We start from the raw sequence: 24490 nt of genomic DNA on the forward strand, positions 1-24490 counted from the left end.
TAGGGTGCTCTGTGCTTCCGGGAAATCTACCTTTACCTTTAAGTTTTGATATCTATCAATATTTGATACACAGATTTTGCAACGTTATAATATATCATACATATTTTTTTAATGAAGATACTCTTATGCTTTACCCAAGCGGTTGCTGAGCGAACTTAAACTTGTCTACGACCATCTGGCGTGCAATAAGTACATACTATTCGTTACAATGTTCCTAACCCGATGGTAAACGTAAGGAGCAGAGACGAAGAATGATGCGTATTATGCAAAACAGATTGAAGTAGCATGACATGCAGGCAATATAAAACATATATATTTGTATTATTTTTACATACATAAATCATTAAATGCCATAGGAGAAAACAGATTTAAAATCTCATATTAGAAGCAATATATCATATATCAAGTTAATTCACATTAGCATACAAATGATTTAACTTTGATAACTTGTACAGTTTAAGCGCGTTTTCGTTTTTTTTCCATATAGCTTAATTAACCATGACATGTTTTACATTTTGTAGTGTGGTTATCATATGCTAATATCTTCTGATTCGGTGAAGTGATTATGATTATTATGAGAAATAATTGCCCGATTGTTTAATACCTGCCAATAATATGCCCACTTGTTTGTTGGATATGCACCTGCTACACACACATCTTGATTACGATCAGTCCGATAGCTTCTTATTATCAAGGCTAATTTTTTATGTCTAGAGAACCTCCTTTATGTTAGGTTTTTTAGTTTTGTAGTCCACAGATCATTGGTCTTCAGAACATATATAGGAAATTGTTCGAATCAAGTGAGAGAGGCTTTCTAAAGAGTCCGATGTGTTTGGGTATATAATGTTATCTTTGATAATATCATCAGTCTATTTTAATGAGGTCACAAAACTTTTTCTGACCTTTTTTCACAAAGCTTGTTGCAACTTTGTTGCTGAAATTCGTATTTAGATATCAAAAAATGAAAACTGAAATAAAGGAGAATTTCTACTGTTCTATTTTTACTTTCAATCTGAAAAAGGCAATTATTTGAAATTTGCGGCTTTTACTGCCGAAACAAGGTTCTAAAAAGTAAGCTTTGCGGCTTTATAAAAGGAAGTTAAGAAGCAAAAATGCAGCCTAGCAAACTGAAAGCATACTAGGTGTGACTGATTCTGTTCTCGGAACTAGAGAGGCGTGAAACACTCCTCATACCCCATAACCATCAGTCAAATTAAGGGCATCCAAAAATGTTTGTGCATGCATAAATTATCAGTTGTATCACGTACTATCTCATCTAAATAACTCATTTCTCGAAGGTGGAAAAAAACTTAGAGCAAAAATTATCAGAACGATAATTATCCACAGCGTTACTCAAAGGAGATATATCATAAATAGCAAGAAGGAAAAAGCACACAAAATCTTGTTTCTCAGTTTTACATTTCCTCATTATTGTGTTTTTAACATAAATTCTGTGGTGAATAAACGTTCCTAGCCAATGCAAAAAGGGCTGCAAAGAAAATGGAATACAGTTTTCAGCATGAATCAATTGTTTTGTGGCATCTTAAAATTCCTTGATTTTTTACTTAATTTTTTTTTGTCTGTCTGTTAAAATATTTTGATAACAATACACAGACTTCACATCTTCGGCTTATCTGTGACGTCAGGGAACAATACTACATCACTTATGTGTAATACTTAGTAAGTTGCGTTTATCAGAAAAAACCGTTTAAAAACTGACAAAATGTCTGGTCAACTTCAAAGTCTACCACAAACTCTTACCGGAAATCAATAAAATACATGCAAGATAAATTTTTTAACGTGGTTTGAACAATTTAATTCAGAACAGCTGACCTTCCCATACGCGAGATCCACGAGGATACAGGTTCGTATTATTTAGTATCATGCAAGTAGAGGGAAAAGCTGTTTTTATATCAAACAAATCAAAGTATAGTCATAATGGCTACAAATATGTAGCTCATTATTGGAATAAAATGTTACACAGCTAGTTTTTTTTGCGTACAGAATACTTTTTCAATGTACATTTTAATGAAATTTCTCATAGATGTAAATTTACATATTGTCATTCATTTTGGTCAACATTTTTGTACTTCTATTTAACAATCAGAAAGAAGAAAACGTTCACTGTTTTTAAGAGCTGGAGTGAAAGTATATCAACAGATATTTTTATAATCTAAATATTTACATGTGACATACCAAATAATATTTGAGAACGCAAAGTAAATGCAAGCGCTTGGGGTTGTTGTGAAAGTTTTGAAACAAGGATCTGAACTATGTAGAAATGAGCCGCGCCATGAGAAAACCACACATAGTGCCTTTGCGACCAGCATGGATCCAGACCAGCCTGCTCATCCGCGCAGTCTTGTCAAGATCCATGAAGAAATGGTGATAAAAAGTGTCTCAGAACCGTTTGCTTTTTTCGAAAATTTGAGCTGAATCTAGATTGGTGGATGACCGTTTCTGTTTCATCCGACTTCTATTACCTCAGGTAAAATTTTAGACACGACCGTCTACACGGAGCTAGGAAAATTGATTCAAGTATTCAAGTACATCGCAATTACTCGTCCGAAAGGAATCTTTAGTTATATAAACATCATGAATAACATTTTGAATATAAATCTACCTTCTTTATTAAAAATGTAACCGGGTCACAATACGAAACTTGCCCCTGCAATTGTAAGCGAAACTTTATTTATTTTGTTTGGTTGCATTCAAAGGGGATCTTCTTTCACTTTTATTCAATGTTTTAAACAGATACAATTTTTGTCATATACATATATTATGAAATAACCAGTCACAAAATAAATAAACTTTATTGTTTTCAAACTTATGCAAGTTTGTTGAACCGATTTCTTTTCCAAATAATGTTAATTTACGCAATTAAGATGCTAACCCCATTGTCATGTTTTCTTAATCAATTTTATGCGGATGTGTTAGCTGTTTAAAAATATCGTTAGAGAGTGGATTCATCACTATCTTATCACGAATTAGGAAATCTATCTGAGTGATATCTGTTAGCATCCTCAATAATAATTGTATTGGTTAGATATTTGAAACAACTAGCATAACCACAGGACAGTGGCCAAACGATACCTTTTAAAATATCTCTGTGTGTTTTACAAACATGTAGTCTGAAAGTGTACACTATCAACGTCATACAAGATATCATATACATCGGGGATTATGATCTACTCTGAATCTTTGAATGTCTTGGTTATTGGTGATAGGACAAACATCTATTTATTTTTTATCTATGACTTATTATCTTTTTCGTGACACCTGGGATCGAGATGTCTTTTTATAGTCGGCATTTCCACTCATTACATCAACCGCAACCGCTACTTCGAAAAGAGGAACAGAATTGTTCATTAGTCAACCCAATAAGGAACCAGATAAGAATAACATTTTAACAAAGACCTCCGACAGATTAACAAAAAGTTACCTTAGTATTGCAATTTTGATCTGAAAATTGCAAAAATAAAATATCTATAAAAAGTAAATATGTTTCCGGATCCAAAAATACTTTTTGTAAAATAAGTAACATGCAACATGCATTATAATGATCTTAGAAGCCCAATCCATCACTTTTATCGGTAAATTTATGGTTGTAAAGTAGCATATGATAAAATAAATTTCACCAAGGTAATTATTTTGCACGCAGTTGTGTATATTATAATCTTCAGAATAAGTGTTTTAGTCAAGGGGAAACGGTCGATGGTATAGTACCAAATTACTGTAGAAGTTGAATAGTAATACTTAATTGAAATATTGAAGCTGCTATATTGATATTTTCTTGTCATTTAGAATGTCAATATGTTGCCGTTAAAGGAAATATCCGCACATGGATTAATATTAAGTTGGCGATAATATACAACATTGTACGTTAGTTTGTGAACATCACACTAAGGTCCCAACTATTGACCAAATTGAAAATTATTCTGACTAGATCGTAACTGAATAACATGAAACAAAGATTTCTGCACGAATATGAAAATGTAGAAGCATCATCATTGTATAAGCAAGAATTTAGTAACTTTCAGCAGCTATCAATTCTATATAAATATAAGTATCAACATATGTATTTTACTAACTTCCTACTAGCTTGCATCAGTAAAGCATCAAAGCTTAAAATAATATGAGCCGTGCCATGGGAAAACCAACATAGTGGCTTTCCGACCAGCATGGATCCAGACCAGCCTGCGCATCCGCGCAGTCTGGTCAGGCTCCATGCTGTTCGCTTTTAAAGCCTATTGGAATTGGAGAAACTGGTAGCGAACAGCATGGATCCTGACCAGACTGCGCGGATGCGCAGGCTGGTCTGGATCCATGCTGGTCGCAAAGCCGCTATGTTGGTTTTCTCATGGCACGGCAAATATGTATTTTTATCGGATTACCTTTTCTATTTCATTACGATTTGCTTTAATAGATATAGATATAAGCGGGGTAGGCGATTTCATATTACTACGGGTACGCGTATGTGCGTATTTAACAGCGGAATAATTATTTGTATCAGTATCGTCTGAAGTATCAAAGTACTAACATTTTAGCCATACGAGATCCATATATAAATCCTAAACCTTCAAGTTTACTTTAGTAGATAGGCGTGCAACATACAATTTGGTAGGGCCTTCATGGTTCAGTGGTTAAGTTCACTGACTACAAATCCCTTTCTCCTTACCACTGTGGGGTCGAAACCTAGCTTGTGATGTAGAATCTTTTCAAGTTAAACAGGGATAAGATGAGGCAAAACTAAAAGTATTTGACACCACACCATGGAACATACATACAAGAGTTGTATGGAGGGATAGTTTATTCTATTCTGATATAATTTGATACCCGACCTAATTGTAGTATTTCGAAGGAAAGCAAATCTTGGAAAACAGAATCCAAAAACATAAACGATGAAGCAACATTTCACATGTTGTCATTAGTGCGCATTTAAAAAATAAGATCAAAAGATAATTCTATTTGAAATCCTAAGAATAACGTTTTCTTTTTCGCCAGATACATTTCAACAAAACATGACGCATTTAGTATCAGTCACTTCTCTAGAAACGGCATTGTTTATACAGTACACAGACAAAAAAAAGATTATTTGGATACAGTCACAATCTTAAATAACATGATTTCTGAAATTGGTATAAAACGACTGCTGCGGAACATTTTAGAAGCCTACCATATTTGAGTCTCTGTTCGAATTATGCGGACACTTTATTAAAATAAGTTATTATAAGTATTAATCCGCCCTATTCCCGGATAATTTTCAAATAGAAAGGAAAAACTTCCTATTAACGCAACTTCGGTTGAAAAAGGTGGCAAGGTGGCGTTTCATGAAACGTATTTCACACAAAAACTCTTTATAATACGATATACCTGGGATATTTAAACCTTCATACAGTAGTCCAGCCTAATGATGTTTGTCGTTATTTTCATAACCACAATAATTCAATTTTAAATAGTTTAAAATCTTCATAAAACGTGATATAATACCGGGGACTTACTCAGGGATTTTTATCACAACTTTAACAAAACAGCGATATGACTTGTCGTATGTATTAAATGTCGATTTCATACGTTTTAATGCGTATTACATGGCACATTCATTGTTTGTTTGTTTTGGGTTTAACGCCATTGTGTGTGTATATATAATCCTTGTAATGTCACAATGCTTATGACAATTTTGCATGCTGTGAGACAATCATAAGCAGCTATTTGATTGGCATTTCAGACTACATGAATTGATATTATATACCAGCGCATATTTTATGCGAACAAACCGACTGACCATAACGGGGTCAAAACAGAATAACTTTAGTTCACTAAGTGTACCCTTGCAGCGATATTTGTAAAATACAACTACAAAAAGTGTGTTTTCTTATAGATGAATACTGTTACCTGAAATGTATTATTACGAGTTGACAACTTGAAAAAGGAAGCGATGTAGGAATTGGCATTTGCAACGACCCTTACTTTAGAAAAAGACATGACATAATCATGTTAAATAAACAGTAGATATAGAGAATTTCATAACAGATTCTATTTAATATGAAGAAGTTTCTATCCTGAACAGCAAAAGAAACTATCCAGATGTATAACTGGTATATTTTGAAATAAAAAATCAATTTTTCAAATTTGAATCGTTTCTTCATGCCAAAGTTATACTTGAAGATCTTCACGTGATATTGTGTTTTAAAAATCAATCAACCGTGAAGTCAGTAGTCCCACAATAGCCGTTTGAAAGGCTATATCTTCTGCGTGTCAGTTGCATTGTAACATCCCAGTTTGGCGCTCGCGCTAATTTTGATTCAATATTGCGGTGCAACCAACAGTATTCTTCTAACTTTATGCTGTTTTTCGAGTTAGTCAATTATCAATTTTTCCAATGCCAATAAAATTTCACAAAGAAAATTGTTAATCATAGGCGTACTTGAATTTCGTGCAAAACACGAATTATTTATAAATTGAAGTTTTTTAATAAAAAGTACCCCAGTTATAAACAATGATAAAACTGGATAGTTTCTTTTGCTTTCAGTATATTTTCTTCAAATGCCATGAAAATGAAATGTTTCAGATGTGGCGTACTCGAATTCATAGCTTTAAAGACAAATCCTTTCTGAATTGACAAAAAACAACAACAAAAGATCCCCCCAAAAACAACAACAGAAAAGCATGAATTGTCTGTTTTGTATTAACTCAGTATTATAAACAACAACGACATATTTTATATTTACAACCATAAACAACAAACAATAAAATCAACATTGTCGTTTCCGTATTATCCAAAATTGTTAACAATGTTATAACACCAGCTTAGCTATTGACCACGGTGTATAGCCTCAGTTGTGTACAAGTATTTGTTGGTTGTACGAGTAGTATAAATCCCGCATGATAACTTAAAGGTTAACATGTTTGATAATTATGATTTTTCTTCATTAAAACGTTTCAATACAGAAAATACCTTTGTATAACATTACAGTATGCACTTAACGTCTATCACTGACAACCTTTTTGAGTTCAATTATGCATGAGAACCATAACAATCAAACGATAATATAAACATGCTGTCCTTTAAATTATCTTGCGGGAGTAGTATAAACTGATTCTACAATTTTATGTTATTCATGTATTATGCAGTTACAATAACATAGCACCATTATAACCAATAACCATTTTAGCTACCAACGGTGTTAATAAGATTGTCTGACGTTTCATAGTTCAAACTTGTACCCTTATACCATAGTAACGCGCTATTGGCATTAGTGAATATTGACATCTGAAATGCAATAACAACAATATCTGTAAATCTAATAAAATCATTATTTACAACAGAAAATCACTGATACTACATATTTTTTTTTTTAATCTCTTTCTAAGCTCACGTGACGTCTCCAGAACATTTGACATCAATCGATTATAATTGATTGAAATAAACAACGTTTTCCTAAGGGCAGTCCTTTTGGCCACGATGGTAAAATTTCTTCACAAGTACGTTTACAAATCCAATAAAACAGTAAATAAAAGAAAACCTTGGGAAAACACTGACAAAGACGGTGCATTATTGAAAAAGACAATAGTTAGTGTAGACTAATTTTGACGCGGCCAGTGTAAAAACAAAACTGACTGTTACATAATTCATACATCGAAATAAGATTTAGGTAAAAAAATTTAAAGAAATAAAATATAAATATAAATGAAATATTTTGGGACAATTCATGGATTTGCCGGTCAGGTTCTGTCGTATTTTTCGCATCAATTCCTAAAATATAATTCTTTTCTCAGATGTATTTCAAGAATATCAGATTTTTGTTATACATGTACAGTTGTCAACAAGTGTTTCCATCCTTAAATTATGAATAAAATGTTTAATAGCAATGGTGTTACATCGTTTTTAAGGAAATCAACAAAACGAATAGTCCTGTAAAAGACTCGATAAAAGAAAACTTTTTGATTTGTATTGCCTCATTCACACAATAATTTATTTGTTAGGAGCACAGTATAGCTGGAGAGACATATGTTATCAAATGTTTCAGATATTTCGAACATAATATATGTATATACGTCTCCTTAAAAAATGCCGTGCCATATCTTATGCTATTGATCGGTCATTCATTCAACACTAAATTTTCCTAATTAATTTTTGATGTCAAACACGAAGTTATGTTGGTATTATCTGTCAGTTACACATTCACTTATTTATGTAAACAGTATTCACTAAAACTGTAACATATCCAGTTATCTGGCAAGTGGAAAAGTTTCGTATTGTCAAGATAATCATCTTAATAGGACAAAACTGCCTGTCAGTGCACACTACTCCCATCACACATTCACATAAATAAGGGGATATTGTAAAAGCTTCGTTGATTGCAGTTAGCTAAAAATAGAACATTTTGAATTTCTGCCGATATTTTCTGGTGCTTTTGTTTACGAAATATCTGATACGAAAAATACTCTATATAAATAAGTGATTATGTGGTTGGCAGAAATATGCCAACATACACATTCAAACGTACTGGCCCTCAGTAGTCCTTCTGCATTCGGGGAAAAGTTTTGACTTTTGACTGGCAACCTTTAATTACTGAAAAATATATAATTTATCATTCACCTGAGAGTCAGTTTCTGCAATATTATAATACATGTTCAAGTAAACATTTTACAAGCTAGATATACTCCATAGGCACTCACTGATATGACCAGCAACAAGCCGTGCACAAGAGTCATTATTTTACTGCATACTCGCTGATAGATGCATGTCTCCACTCTAGAATTTCTCTCGTTTGATCACATGTCGTAAGTTATGCATGCTATTTCTGTGCACAGAGGCGTGATTATATCTCTAAAACCGAAACGTTATACAAGTACGCCCTGCAAATATCACGGATAAACTGTGCAAACTTGTATCTGCTAGATTGATATCACAAATATCTTTGTTCTTACGCCAAAATCGGCAATTCAAAAACGTTGTAAAGTTTGTGAATTTGGTTTATGTTCTCATATCTTTACGCTTTGAAATATTCAGTCACTGATGTACAACAAAGAACATGTCGGTTTCAATAGATGATTCCAACTTGCGTGCATCCTCCTTTCTTTTAGTGTACCCAACATTATTCGTCAAATAAGTACAAGTTTTTCTCGTAATGTGAAATATATCCGTCGCCTGAAATTTAAAAACAATTTTCGCGTGATACTAGTTACTGGAAATGAAGTGCCTTTTAGTGCCTGAAATATCTATTTTCATTGGCGTTGAATGCTCACAAGGCTGTAGCTCCAACTTTGGTACTTAGATTACCCAATAAATGCAAAGTATTCTCTTAAGTCCATGATTTACTTTATTTGAAAAACATAATCAAACATGTCAAGTCTGATTCTATAGTGGAATTTGTAATGAAACTAAAAACATGTGACTGTGAACGAGAAACGAGACAGAGCATTTCAATAACTATTTACCTAATTCACCTAATTTTTCTCATAGTAAGACAATGTAGATAAAATGTTTCAGGACAGTTGCTTATCTAAGATATTTTCGTTTGAAGGACTGCAAAAAAGGTCCAAATACGGTCCTGTTTCGAATTGGACCCCTTGCCAGTTCCTTTTTGATTCAAGTTGATGCACTAGCGATATATGAATGGAGTCAAGGTAATTTCGATTTAAAAAATATAACAAAGGTTTTTCTACATGAAATTAAAACTACCCTTTAAATACTTACGATCGATATCGAATAATTCCTTCACCCATTTTATCAACAGACGCCTATGCTGGCTTCTACATAAATCCATAACAAAATGGCTAGTAAACGTTACTGAAAGTAAAATGAATGTTTTCTCAATAAAAAGTGGCAAGTTAGTCCGCAGTAAAAAGCAGAAAACGTTAAAGTGTGTGTCTAATTTTATTAATTTATTTTATATGATGTACTTCATGATTCTACAACATTCTATTTTTAACACGCCCTTTGATATAATTCCTTGTACACAGTCTCAACTTTGTTGCTTTTCTGGTGTATCGCAACATCTTGGCTCTGGCATAGTTGCTGGAGTTTGAAGGTCATGAATACTTTTTTGCTATCTTTCCAGTAAAGCCTCGACGCCGATAAGTAATCATTAAAAAATCACATACCGCCGAAAATTGCAAAATGGTATATTCAACAATATTTTAATTGTTGTTTTTAAATTCTGCAAGTTGATTTACATATAACAATATCTTTTGCAAAGGACTAGAATGTACAAAGCAATTATTGGTCCTATCTAATATATATGAGCCGCGCCATGAGAAAACCAACATAGTGGCTTTGCGACCAGCATGGATCCAGACCAGCCTGCGCATCCGCGCAGTCTGGTCAGGATCCATGCTGTTCGCTTTCAAAGCCTATTGGAATTAGAGAAACTGTTAGCGAACAGCATGGATCCTGACCAGACTGCGCGGATGCGCAGGCTGGTCTGGATCCATGTTGGTCGCAAAGCCACTATGTTGGTTTTCTCATGGCGTGGCTCATATAATATTCCTACTTTTAAGAGCTTATTCAAGAGCTCTCAAAACTGATATCTAATTTTGAAGCAAAATCTGATACGAAATCGATGAATATAACTGGACATTTCATATAGAAGGACGTTTCTATATACTTGTGAAATACTTCATCGAAGAGGGCGTCGGGAATCATATCTACATATTCAAAATTGTTTATCAACATTCATCTTAACAACTCCAAAATGTTACATGAATAACAATGATACGATTTTATTTTCATAACAGAACAGGAATTTCATACCTTTGTAAGTAGTCTTTACTTACATCCAATTCCGCAAAATTTTGACTTCATGGTCCTGTACAGGTATTGCTTTCCCTCAAATGTACGGCATATTTTATGTATTGCATAACGTTTGACAGGACTGAAAAAAAAAAACATCACAGATAAAACTACTGTATTCCGTCTTTCACCCTCAATCGTACGATAAATCATGGCGAATACTCAAAGGTACGATTCGATGGCGGCGCAATACGATGTGAAAACGTGAAGCGAAAACACCCTGAAAACACCATATTTACACCGGACTTTGCAGCGTGTTTTCGCCTTTTCGCACCGTGTTGTCCCACTAAAGTCCCTTCATCTAAACGGATATTATAAAATAATATAAGTTCGACTTTAGTATCGCACTTTTTCTTCGAAATAAATCGATAATGCAACAATACCATAAGATATTGATATTTCCTCTAAGCATCGTATTCTCGCGTTTTTCGTTTTACATTGTCATCATTACCAAATTCTAGCGCCAAAGAATGAGAAATCGATAAACAACCATATACAGTCAAACTTGTCTATAATAGCCAGGGAGCCAAAAGTGCGAAAAGTGCCTAGAAACAGGATTTACCGGTCCGGTCATGCTATAGTCAGTTTCCATATATATTATGAAAGTGCAAAGTCTCGCGGATCAGAAAAATTGGGCCTGCAAAACAAAAGCTCTTGCGAAATTTAAGAATATTAAGGGGAGATAACTCTGTATATTTGCAGTTTTTTAAGATTCAAAACGCTTTTTTGCTAACAAAACATGACATCATGTTTCTAAAATCAGTTCAAATATATATATTTCAACATTGCTTTTACGCATAAGGCTTATGGTTGAAAAATACTCAAAATGTACTCATTTTATGTACATTTTATTATAAGATTTGGCACCTAAAATACCAGAGAATAAAATAAAAATATCTAACCTAAAATTTACAGTATGAAGAAGTAACCTTTAAAATGGTCTTATTTCTCAAAGTCATGTGTTAATAATGCTGTGAAACAGTATGTTAGAATAGAAAATCATCTAGATATTCTAGTTCAGGTTTGGCTAAGAAATACGCAAATCCGGGGTATTTTATGTACCCCACCCACTTTATATAATGCAAAAAATGTATAATAAAAATATTCGACCAACAACCAAGAAGATATGTTCTTTTTATCACGTATACAATATAATCTATATTTTTGACCATATAAAGCTGGATGAGGGGTATTTAAAAGATTTTAAACAGAAAAAGGGGGTTGGAAAACCTATGTATTTTACAACCGATAATTAGAATAAACAACCCATTATTAGATAAGAGCAACACTAATGGAAGTCGAAAAAACCTTTACTTTCAAACTATTTATTTGGAAAATAATTTATTTAGATACACTATAATGCAATCTAGTTCAGGTTTGGCTAAAGAATATGCAAATCCTGGGTATTTTATGTACCCCACCCACTTTATATAATGCAAAAAATACATAATTGTATAATGCAAAAAATTCATAATAAAAATATTCGACCAAAATAAAGGAGATAGATACTTTTTATCACGCATACAATGAAATGCATATTCTTGACAATTTAAAGATGGATGAGGGGTATTTAAAAGATTTTAATAGAAAATAGGGATATGAAAATGATGTCTTTTACAAACGATAATTAGTTAACAACCTGTTATTTACCATTTGATAAATACGAACAAGACTAATGAAAGGGATGAAACCTTTACCTGCAAACTATTCATCTGAAAAGAAATTCATTTTAATACTCTTTCGTGCAATCTAGTTGGCGACAAAAAGCGCAAATCCGTGGTATTTTATGTACCCCACCCACTTTATATAATGCAAAAAAATGTATAATAAAAATATTCGACCATCAATCAAGACGAGATATTCTTTTTGTCACGTATACAATATAATCTATATTTTAACAACTTAAAGATAGATTCGGAGTATTTAAGAGATTTTAGATTTAAAACAGTTGCCAATAATTAGAATTAACAACCTGTTCATTGTGATGTGATAAAATGCAAGCAACACTACCGAAAAGTACTGAAACCTTTACATTCAAACTTTAATTTTTTACTATCTCATTTGAATTATTAGTAACTTTCATTTGCAAGCTTGTCAAATCCAAAAAAACAAACAACAGAAGTAATTTATTCAACAACCCACCTTGAATAAGACAAATGATTATACCAACAACAACAACAACAACAACAATTTATTGCAATCACCATTCGCATGGTTTTGGCAATGAACAGAACAAAATGTAATTTAAACATAGCATGCACGTATATATGATATATCAATCTGTAAGCAAAATAACACATTACAACATATTATCAGTATGCACTGTGCGTTTCTTAAATGCATATTTTAAATATTTACAAAGGCGTATAACTGTTCTTGGATTTTCACTTTTCATTAAGTTAGTAAATTTTTCAATAGTTGGCCAAAGTTGACAAAATCTTGGTAGATATCTACATCTAATTTCTCTGTAATATTGACATGTCATTAGAAAATGGTATTCTGTTTCTACTTAATTGTGTGTACACTTTTCACATATTCTATTATTTCTTTCAGTTCCAGTATATCTGCCAGTTTCTATGGCTAAGCAATGTGAAGAAAGTCGAAAACAAGTCAATAACCTTCTTAGATAGTCATCATTAATAAAGGATAAATATGGTTCAAATTCAAAATTTGTCTTAAACTTAATGTAATATTCAAGTTTCGGAGACCTAACTACAGACCCATGCCATTCTTGGATAAATTGATCTCTTACTCTCCTCTGAAATAATGGAAAATAGTTTACATTGATATCTATGTTATCCCAAAGGTTACTATATCCTATGCTATCAAGAATTCTTTTCACCGCTTTAACCCATGGTATACAGTTAGCACTATCAATAAATCTTTTTTCTGAGTCAAATATACTGTACATTATAGAATTAGGATTTGACATAACTTTAAGCCAGTATTTCAACACACGCTCTTTACACAAAGTAGTCAAGGAATAGCGTCCTAACTCCCCTAGTACTGCCATTGTCGAAGTTTGATACTTCACACCTAAGATCCTTTTACAGAATTGTGTATGAATCTTCTCAATATCTAAAGTATTGTATATTCCCCATATCTCAGAGCAGTATAATAGAATTGGTGAAACCATTTTATCAAATAAACTTAATTTTGTTTTAACATCAAAATTTAATCTTGAAAAAATAGAATGCAATCCATTCACAGCTTTTAAAGCCTGTTCAGACAAACATTTAATTGCCGTTTTTAAAGTGCCATTCCGGCTAAATTGTACCCCTAAATAGCAGAAAGAGTCTACAACTTGCAAAGTCTCATCATTTATACGCCATTCAAAATTCATGTTCACTGTACGTTTACTAAAAATACATACTTTTGTCTTATCAATATTTATCTTAAGGCCCCATTGTGACGCATACAAATACAGAGAATCAATTTGCGCCTGTAGGCTTTCAGGTGATGTAGTAAATAATACCATGTCATCAGCAAACATAAGTAAATATATACTTAGCTGGTTCAAATCGTCTTCGGTCAATGCGTTAAAGTCTATATTAGACGCTACATCATTCACGAAAAGTAAAAATAGAATAGGAGAAAGAGGTTCTCCTTGTTTAAGACCAAGTGACACTTCGAAAAAATCCGAAACTGTATTTAAACCTTTCACACAAGCAGATACATTTGAGTAAATTGCTTTTAACATATTTAACATTTTTGTACTAACTCCAACTTGTAATAACTTTGACCAAAGAGCTTGTCTATTAATAGTATCGAAAGCCTTTTCGTAATCCACAAAGCAACAATACAAAGGCAGCTTCTTGGATAACGACTTTTGTATAATATTATGTAAAATAAAAACACAGTCTGCAGTACTTCTTTTGTTCCTAAACCCAAACTGAAAATCGCTAAATATTTCTTGTTCCTCGCACCATTTGTTAAGCCTATTTCGTAAAGTTAATGAAAATATTTTAGCCATTGTGCTTATTAATGTAATGCCTCGGTAGTTTGCTGGATCTGATTTGTCTCCCTTCTTATGTATAGGGACAATTACGCCCCTAGACCAACAGAGTGGGTATACTCCATCTGAATATAATTTATTGAATATTGTTGTAAGAAAAGGTGTAATAAAAGTTTTTGCATCAATGAAAAAATCTGATACTACACCATCATAACCAGGTGCTTTATTTCTGTTTAGTGAAGATATAGTTTTCAAGATCTCATCCACAGTAAACGGTCTGTCTAAACAATCGATACTTTCCTCGTTAACAATATCATCAATATTGCCAATATTTTCTTGGGAAACGTTATTTCCCCCACTGTTTAGCAAATTTCTATAAAAATCAGCAAATTCCGATACCTCAATATTTTGTTTCGAACATCGGTTACCGTGGCGATACTGATTAACCTTTTTCCAAAATGCCTTTGGTGCCTTTTTACTCATATCAGATAATTTTGTCTTTTCATGATAATTAAAATTTCGTTTTGCCTTTCGCTTCACAGCTGCAAACAAGCGTCTGCTTTCTAAAAACCTAAATTTATTTGCATCAGTATTATTGAATTTAAAATTACGCTTATCACGCATGAAAACAGTTTTTGCCTCCCGGCACTCATCATTAAACCAAGCAGATTTCCTTTTCGGTTTGTTCTTATTTCTAACATGTACCTTTTTACCAAAAATTTGATAGGAACAATTTACAATAACATCAGTAAACAATATCATATTTTCATCTAAATTACCTACATCATAAATTATGTTATTTGTGATATCATTCAAAGAACCTCTGTTAGACTCTAGAGTGTTACATAATGATTGAGATTCGTTACTGTCCCAGCACAATTTCGTATATGATAATGACTCATCCTCCGTGGTATTATAAAAAGAACATTTAATATTGTACTCTATAGGGCAATGATCAGAAAACTCTGTAAGGTCCATCACTTTCATATATGTAATATAGTCAAAGTTTTTGTCTTCTGTAATGAGATAATCCACCACACTGGCTCCGCTTCTGCCCCTACCAACGTTATGATAAGTACACTGACCTACTTCTAACCGTCCATTTACAATTAAAAGATCATTTCCTTTACAAAGATTTAACAGTTTGTGACCAAATGTATTAACTCCCTTATCAGCCGAATTCCGACTTGGTATTTCCTTACAATAATCACTAGATGGACAGTCAATAAATCGCCACAATTTTGTATCAACAACAAAATCTGGGATTAACCCTATACGGCTATTTAAATCGCCGCACAGGAAGATATCACCAAGTGGCTTAAAGGCAAGAATGTCATTTGATAGCTGTTCAAAAAAGTCAAACTGAAACAAACTAGATTTATCATTCAAGTAAACCGTTGAGCCCTCCGGTGGAATGTAGCACGTACACACGTATATGTCTTTATCACCAGTTTTCAGCTTAAACCATATTATACCGTTAGAATGCATTTTTACAAGGTCGATCCTATCACTCAAGTATGATCTATAATAAACAAGAACGCCCCCGCTACTCCTTCTCGCAGACTTATTTGATTTCGGCCTGGGGCAATTAAAAGCCTCAAAACCGTTAATATTAATATTGATTGTTTTTGCGTTCCAAGTTTCACAAAACAACAGAATGTCATATTGTTTTATCATATCTAAAAAGTCTTCATCGTTAAGTTTATTACGTAGACCCTGTACATTCCACTGGAGGAATTTAAGCTCGCACTGTTCATTATTTTCCTAAGTATGTGACTGATCAGTCCCTGTCTCCATAGAATGGTGAGCTGCTGTTGCTACTGGAGCACGACGCCCGCGAATTACAAGCCTATCATACGATATAATCGCATCGTAACCATTCGCTCGGGCCTTCTCCAGTTCGGGAATTAGGCGGCGGCGTTTTTCCTGGATAGCACGAGGATATTGGTCACTGATCCTGTAGTCAGTGTCACGGAGCTTATTAAAAGCTACCTGTTTCACCATCGATTTATCCGGGGAATAGAGAAAGTTTGCGATAATTGGCCTAGATTTACCAGCAATGTATTTTCCTAAGCGATGAACTCGGGGTAGCTTAATATTCTGTTTTGCATTTTCAATCTCGAGGGTATCTTCTAATAAACTCAAGATTTTCTCTCGGCAGTCCTCAGATTTCCTGGCATCTGCGGAGCTTTCCTCTGCGAATCCAAAGAAGAGTACGTTATCCCGCATGGAACGTGCTTGAAGGTCGATCAAGTCATTTGATAAACGCGAATTCTCAGATTTGAGTGTGTTACATTCATTCAACAATGACTCTTGTTTAGAATTATGACTTTTTAATACTTTCTCAAGTTCCTCTTGTTTGGCACGGACTTCATCACACATTTGTGAGTCATAATTCCTGCTCACTTCAATTTCAGTCAACTTGCGACCTTGATCATGAAGTTTTGATTCAATCTGGTAAATTCGTGTATCAAGGGCACCAACTCTATCATTTAACTTATTTATCTGAGATTCAATACTGTCCAGTTTATTTAAGCGCATATCCATTGCCTCCAGTTTGTCAAGGACCGTCTGGTTATAGCTGGGAGGTGTTGGGAAAGCCCTGGGAAAACCCATATTTACGAATTGCTGGGTGCCAGGAGAATACGGTGAAGAGTTTATGTGATTTGCATAGTTTGTATTCAAGTTCATGGCATTATTTTGAAAGCTATTCGCTGTATTGGGACTTCCATTTTGTAGTTGTTGTAGATAGCTACCTGTATGGTTTACCTGTTGATAGCCTGAGGTTACGTTCTCCATTGCAATCCTTTTGTCCGGCTGACTATCGCTCAGCAAACTAGGCGAAGATCCCGATTTTTTACGTTTATTTTGTTTTCTGCCCATTAAATGTATATATCCAAATGTTCAACTTTGACAAACACTTTTCTCACTCGCTATATCACACATTTATCCATTTTCGATGCATATAACTCCAAAAAACAACAAATTTTTGTTACAGATTGAAAATTTTGCAACCATATCTATCGCGCATGCGCAAAAAAAAAAAAAAAAAAAAAAAAAAAAAAAAAAAAAAAAAAAAAAAGGCAAAATAGCAAAAATGCGCGGAAAACGATATTGCTAGTCCGTTGTTCTCTTCAAATGGTTATAGTTGATTTATTTGGAAAGTTCGTGACTGCAAAACTTATCCAACTGCTAAATGAAAAGTCAAGGGCAGTTACTCTTCACTAATTTTAAAACATATCTTAGAATTATTATTAAGGTGATTTGCACTAAATATGAGCCACGCCATAAGAAAACCAACATAGTGCATTTGCGATCAGCATCGATCCAGACCAGACTGCGCATCCGCACAGTCTGGTCAGGACCCATGCTATTCGCTAACGGTTTCTCTAATTGCAATAGGCTTTGAAAGTGAGCAGCATGGGTCGGTCTCGATCGATGTTGGTCGCAAATACACTATGTTTGTTTTCTGGATCTATACTGGTCACAAATATACTACGTTTGTTTTCTCATGGTGCGGCTCATAATAAAAATAATTCTTTTAAATTCAATGATAGCTGATTTTTAACGTCATTGAGCGGAAACCAGACTTTATTCTGTAAAGGCACGAATGGAAAATGCTTAAGATATTGTATCTGCGTCAAATCTAATATAAAATACACTGTATCCTGTTGGTGTAATGCAATGCCTCAAAAGTGTCGCAGAATAAAACACAGTCTGTTCGACACAGAATTAGATGAATTTGATTAATAGTAGTGTATAAGTTGCGAAAAAGACATACTGAACTGTTGCAGTCTAAAATCACATATTTGAAGCTAAAACTATATAACGTATTACCATTTAGACTGCCAGTGCAAGTTATAGTACGAGATAAAATCATTTTTTGTGGTGTAGCCGTAAAGTTTAGATTGATACAAATATTTCTATATACAGATTGGAAAAATAGTTACGCATGAAATTATGAAGTATTGTGTTAATGTCTACTTAAATTGCACGTACAGATGTAACTATTTGTCGTTAGTACTGCTAGGAATGTGTAACTAAAATTGTGCTTCGGATGGACTGCATATAAATAAAATTCTAATTACTATTATAGCCTTTAGTGCCAAACCAGTAAATGTTATCTAAAATGATATGACTCTGTATAAATACTTGGTTCATGACACTTTGTTGTTCAATTCGTGAAAAAATACAACAAATGTTTAATTCTAATGTCATATATAAAAACACTAATTGAAGGGTTTGCCTATCAATAGTCAAAACTATTTGTTGTTTGTCATCCAGACATAGAGCAATATACTAGGTAATTTATAAGTAATGACAAACATTCAATAAGTTTATAATTTAGATTATCTAAGACTTATACTAGCATTTTCTGAGAAAAAAGGGTCATGTATATCGGTCACCTGTTACATTTGGCCCAGGGATCATCAAATCTGATAACTATTTTGACCAAATTTCATGAAGATAGCGTCATTAATGTGGCCTCTACGGTGCTATCAAGCTTTTCCTTTTATTTGACCTGGTAACCTAGTTTTTGACCCCACATAATCCAGTTTCAAATTTTTAAGTTTGCAAGTTTGTGTTAGATCAAAGCATAAATGAAACCTCTATGGCTAAACGGTCAATCAAATCAGTTTTCGAACTGAACCGAGATCGTATCGTGACTTAAGTCGTAAGTGTGGTTAAAGTCAAACGTAAAATGTCATTTCTAGCGTGTTCATAATTTAACAATTAACAAATTTTGGGACTTTAGGGGTTCAAACAGGGGTTGTTATTCTGGAACCTATGATTTGATCTGATGAAGTCACCATGGAATGCAAGATTTATTGCTGTTAAAGATATTTCGCAAGTTTGTTTCAAATCAAACTATAAGTGAAGTGCCTGTGTGGCTACAAAAGCCAACATGGCAAATTTTGGCCCTTTAAAGGGCCACCACTCTAGAACACATTATGGGATCTCGCCAGTTTTTGATAGGAACCGAGATATTATGCCAATAGAATATATGTGCAAGTTTGATTAAAATCAATTGCAAAATGTGGTCTCTACCCTGTTCAAAAGCCAAAACAGAAACTTTTGGCTCTTTAAGGGGCCCTAACTCTGGAACCCATTATGGGATTTGGCCAGTTTTCAAAGCAAGATTTTATACCAGTATAAGTTGCTATGTTGTTTCTCATCAGTGTTAGGATTCCTCCCTTGCTCCTACCCAACCTGTCACAACGGAAGCACTGGTAGCCTCTTAACATTGAAGGATTTATCCTCGCTAAGGTGAATCTCTTCGATGCAGCAGATCTGAATGTCCTGAATGTCCTTATCAAACAATATGTTCTCTAATTCATTTTCTTATTGAGGAGTGCTTCTGCATTCCAATGCATAACCTTGAAAGGTTGCATTAATTTTTTTGTTCCTGGTGGCCAGTAGATTTCCTCCCTCGTTTCCTAGCTCTTATACAAGTTGCGCGCAAGTTTGATTAAAATCAATAGTAAAATGTGGTTTCTATCGTGTTCACAAGTAATTGTGGACGGACGTATGGACGGACGAAGGCAATCACAAAAACTTCCCTTGTGTCACTACGTCACAGGTGAGCTAAAACTCTGACAGAATCTATTTGAATTATATATGTTTGGGGGATATAATTACGACCTTTTTGTACGATTTGTTAAATTTCTTGAATAGTGATATAATGCATTATCATTACATTAATTAGTTTTAAAATCTTCTGAATAGTAAAGATTATTCAAAATGTCTCATTTTATAAACATTAAAGTTATACATTATGTCAAATTTCTACATTACATTCAACACATCAGAACTACATTCCATCAATCTGTTTATCATGAGAAAGGTAAAAACAGATGTGTACAACCCCGAAGCAAGCACTTATACTTTGTTAATTTGTAAAAACTGTATTGATCGATCAATCACATTATATACATAGTTTTAGATGGGTGGGGTAATGTTCATACCCCTACAATTTCACAATTTTGACAAAATTGCACAAAAGAGTATTTAAATTATTAACTTTCAAATGAACAGTTAGCAAGTAAAGATTTCGTCGCCTTTTATTATTGATGTTTGTATTTATTAAATGGTAAATAACGGGTTGTTTGTTCTAATTATCGGTTGTAAAATACATAGGTTTTCCTACCCCCTTTTTCTATTCAAAATCTTTTAAATACCCCTTATCCATCTTTAAATTGTCATAAATATAAATTATATTGTATATGTGATAAAAAGAATATATCTCATTGATTTTTCGTCGAATATTTTTATTACACATTTTTTTGCATTATATACAGTGGGTGGGGTACATAAAATACCCCGGTTTTGCGTATTTCTTAGCCACGCCTGGAGTAGATTGCACGAAAGAGTATTTAATTGAATTACTTTCCAACTGAACAGTTTGTAAGTAAAGGTTTCATCGCCTTTAATTAGTGTTGCTCTTATTTAATAACGGGTTGTTAATTCTAATTATTGGTTGTAAAATACATAGGTTTTCTATACCCCCTTTTTCTGTTTAAATTTTTTTAAATACCCATCACCCAGCTTTATATGGTCAAAAATAAAGATTATATTGTATACGTGATAAAAAGAATATATCTTCTTAGCTGTTGGTCGAATATTTTTTATTATACATTTTTTGCATTATATAAAGTGGGTGGGGTACATAAAATACCCCGTATTAGCGTATTTCTTAGCCAAAACCAAACTAGATTGCACGAAAGAGTATTTAAATAAATTATTTTCTAAAAGAATAGTTTGCAAGAAAAGGTTTCATCGCCTTTAATTAGTGTTGCTCTTATCTAATAATGGGTTGTTTTTTCTAATTATCGGTTGTAAAATACATAGGTTTTCCTATCCCCTTTTTCTGTTTAAAATCTTTTAAATACCCCTCATCCAGCTTTATATGGTCAAAAATATAGATTATATTGTATATGTGATAAAAAGAATATATCTTCTTAGTTGTTGGTTCAATATGTTTTATTATACATTTTTTGCATTATATAAAGTGGGTGGGGTACATAAAATACCCCGTATTAGCGTATTTCCTAGCCAAAACCGAACTAGATTGCATGAAAGAGTATTTAAATAAATTATTTTCTAAAAGAATAGTTTGCAAGAAAAGGTTTCATCGCCTTTCATTAGTGTTGCTCTTATTTAATAACGGGTTATTTATTCTAATTATCGGTTGTAAAATACATAGGTTTTCCTACCCCCTTTTTCTGTTTAAAATCTTTTAAATACCCCTCATCCAGCTTTATATGGTCAAAAATATAGATTATATTGTATACGTGATAAAAAGAATATATCTTCTTGGTTGTTGGTCGAATATTTTTATTATACATTTTTGCCTTATATAAAGTGGGTGGGGTACATAAAATACCCCGGATTTGTGTATTTCTTAGCCAAACCTGAACTAGAGTATCTAGATGATTTTCTGTTCTAACAGACTGTTTCGCAGCGGTATTAATAAATGACTTTGAGAAATAAGACCATTTTAAAGGTTACTTCTTCATACTGTAAATTTTAGGTTATATATTTTTATTTTATTCTCTGGTATTTTAGGTGCCAAATCTTATAATAAAATGTACATAAAATGAGTACATTTTGCGTATTTTTCAAGCATAAGCCTTATGCGTAAAAGCAATGTTAAAAGATATATATTTGAACTGATTTTAGAAACATAATGCCATGTTTTGTTAGTAAAAAAACGATTTTAATCTTAAAAAACTGCAACTATACAGAGTTATCTCCCCTTGATATTCTCAAATTTTGCAAGAGCTTTTGTTTTGCAGGCCCGATTTTTCTGATCCGCGAGACTTTGTACTTTCATAATATGTATAGAAACTGACTATAGCATGACCGGACAGGTAAATCCATTTTTTTCATGCCTTGGCTCCCCGGCTAATAAAGACCACCCTTGGGAGAGCCAAAATATGATCTTTATTGTGAGGTGGTCTTTATTCACAGGTTAAAATACTCTGTAAATGTACAAATGGGAAACAAAACATGTGGTCTTTAGAGCCAGGTGATCTTTGTTCAGAGGTGGTCTTTAACACAGGTTTGACTGTATATCAAACCCGTACAAAATCTTTTACGCTTTAATTTACTTCAATATCCATCAAAGCACATAAGTTGAAAGCGCATTTATGATAATGTTGAATGTACCTGCACAATGTAGTCGGTAAAAGAGTCTATCCGATTTAAATATGAATAGGTGAATTATTTAAGAACGCTGTTATTTATACAGTAGTAATCACGTTATACGATGCTGATGTCATAATCGTTATAAATATATACTAATTCTAAGTGACATCTTACATTAAATGAGACCGGTACTCTTTTACAGGTAGAGATGAACCGTCATCTGAAATTACATCAAAAGTTTTGGTTCCGGAACTGTACGAAACTGCCAGTAGTGTCTCCATTATGATGAATACTTCAAAGGAAAGAGCACTGATCATAACTATTTTCATTTCTTTTTTTTTCCCTCGTTTATATAAAATATTTTCACGATCGTATCGGAGAAAAGTAATAAGTGGTCGTCGTACTTATTCACACTTGTAAAAGTTTCAAATTACACTCCCTTCTTCTTTTTTAATCTAACCCTTGTTCAACTCGGATTCAGAACAATATAAACACATTTTTATGCTAACCACTTTTTTGTACACGATATAGCCTGAACAAAATAGGAAATAATACCGCAATAAAATTGATACTGTATGAGGTAAGTAACATTTTCACAGAAATACGAACATGTAAATATATCCATCGGCTTACTGTTTTTAAATGCACAAAATATTTCCAAGAAACTGAGCTGTATTTGATTACAAGAAATCATTCTTATTTCTCGGAATTATTGCGCATTTACATAGCGTCAGTTTCAGAACCACAGTAATAAACCAGATGTGTAGATCTATACAGCATTGCGCCTGTCTTTATGAATTATATAACCAGAAGTCTGATAGCTTGCTCAGACAGATGATCTAACGATTGTTGGACTATATAGAATAATATCAAAAATATAAACAAAATTACAGATTATTATCGTGTACTTCCCACCACAAATATTCTTATATTTCTGTCTATCAAAAGATGCAATTCCTATTCTTTTATGACTAGCAATGATCAAATTATCACCACGATATTATGCTGGCGTCACACCGACGTGATATTCATCGATCTTTCAAATTTCATCAAATATTTTACTTAAAAACACACCGAGTTGCTTATTTGCTGTGCAGAATGATTTGACATCATTTGCGCCCTAATGTAACTATTCCGCAAGACGTAGTACCATTTCCGGTTTCAGGCGTGTATAAACAAAGGAGCGTGACGACCTAACATTTAGCGACATATATGCGCGATAAAACAGTTCTATCATATTTGGGCTAAATTTTGCAATAAAAGACACATTCTTTCGAAATAATTTATAGCAAAACCGTGTTTTAAAACTATTTAGACACGATGGGCGGTTATATGCCGTACGAAATAATTTCACACGGGCTACGCCGTGTACATTTTTTCATGAATTTGACTGTTGTACCGTAAGTGTAGGAATATATTGTCCACTTGTTAAGTTGTTGTCAAATTCACTCAATAAAACTAATTCAGATCTAATATTTAAGCTAAAATTTAGACTAAATGTTGCGTGCCGTATATTACACATTGCATATTCTCAGGACTACGGTATAACGAAGAAATGCTCTTTGCAAAGAATTTTCAATCAAGGAAAA

At 33.2% G+C, this 24490-nt stretch overlaps 1 protein-coding gene across 2 annotated transcripts; it reads right to left on the reverse strand.

Moving 5' to 3' along the window:
• Window positions 1–6676: 6676 nt before the first annotated feature.
• LOC123538714 (uncharacterized) lies at window positions 6677–23670 on the reverse strand. Of its 2 annotated transcripts, none has more exons than XR_006683806.2 (4): window positions 23076–23670; window positions 10760–10880; window positions 9704–9796; window positions 6677–9154 (listed from the first exon to the last, which is right to left on the reverse strand). XR_006683806.2 is itself a non-coding variant. In XM_045323010.2 (4 exons), the coding sequence occupies exons 1-4, from the start codon at window positions 23228–23230 to the stop codon at window positions 9102–9104; spliced, it is 399 nt and encodes a 132-aa protein (XP_045178945.2). In that variant the 5' UTR covers window positions 23231–23661; the 3' UTR covers window positions 6677–9101. The 2 variants fall into 2 exon arrangements, 1 of the variants encoding a protein (XP_045178945.2); XM_045323010.2 differs by having other exon boundaries at window positions 10783–10880; window positions 23076–23661.
• Between the last annotated feature and the right edge of the window lie 820 nt (window positions 23671–24490).

The sequence above is a fragment of the Mercenaria mercenaria genome, chromosome 18, assembly GCF_021730395.1.
Source record: "Mercenaria mercenaria strain notata chromosome 18, MADL_Memer_1, whole genome shotgun sequence".
Classification (NCBI taxonomy): Eukaryota; Metazoa; Mollusca; class Bivalvia; order Venerida; family Veneridae; genus Mercenaria; species Mercenaria mercenaria.

Excerpts from the sequence above, each read along its gene's own strand:
- LOC123538714 (XM_045323010.2), bottom strand. The coding sequence starts at position 23,230 with ATGAAAATAGTTATGATCAGTGCTCTTTCCTTTGAAGTATTCATCATA. Across the intron at positions 10,881-23,075 it reads GAGTACCGGTCTCATTTAAT|TCCTGTCAAACGTTATGCAA; the intron begins GTAAGATGTCAC and ends TTTTTTTTTCAG. Across the intron at positions 9,155-9,703 it reads GGAATTATTCGATATCGATC|GCGACGGATATATTTCACAT; the intron begins GTAAGTATTTAA and ends TTTAAATTTCAG.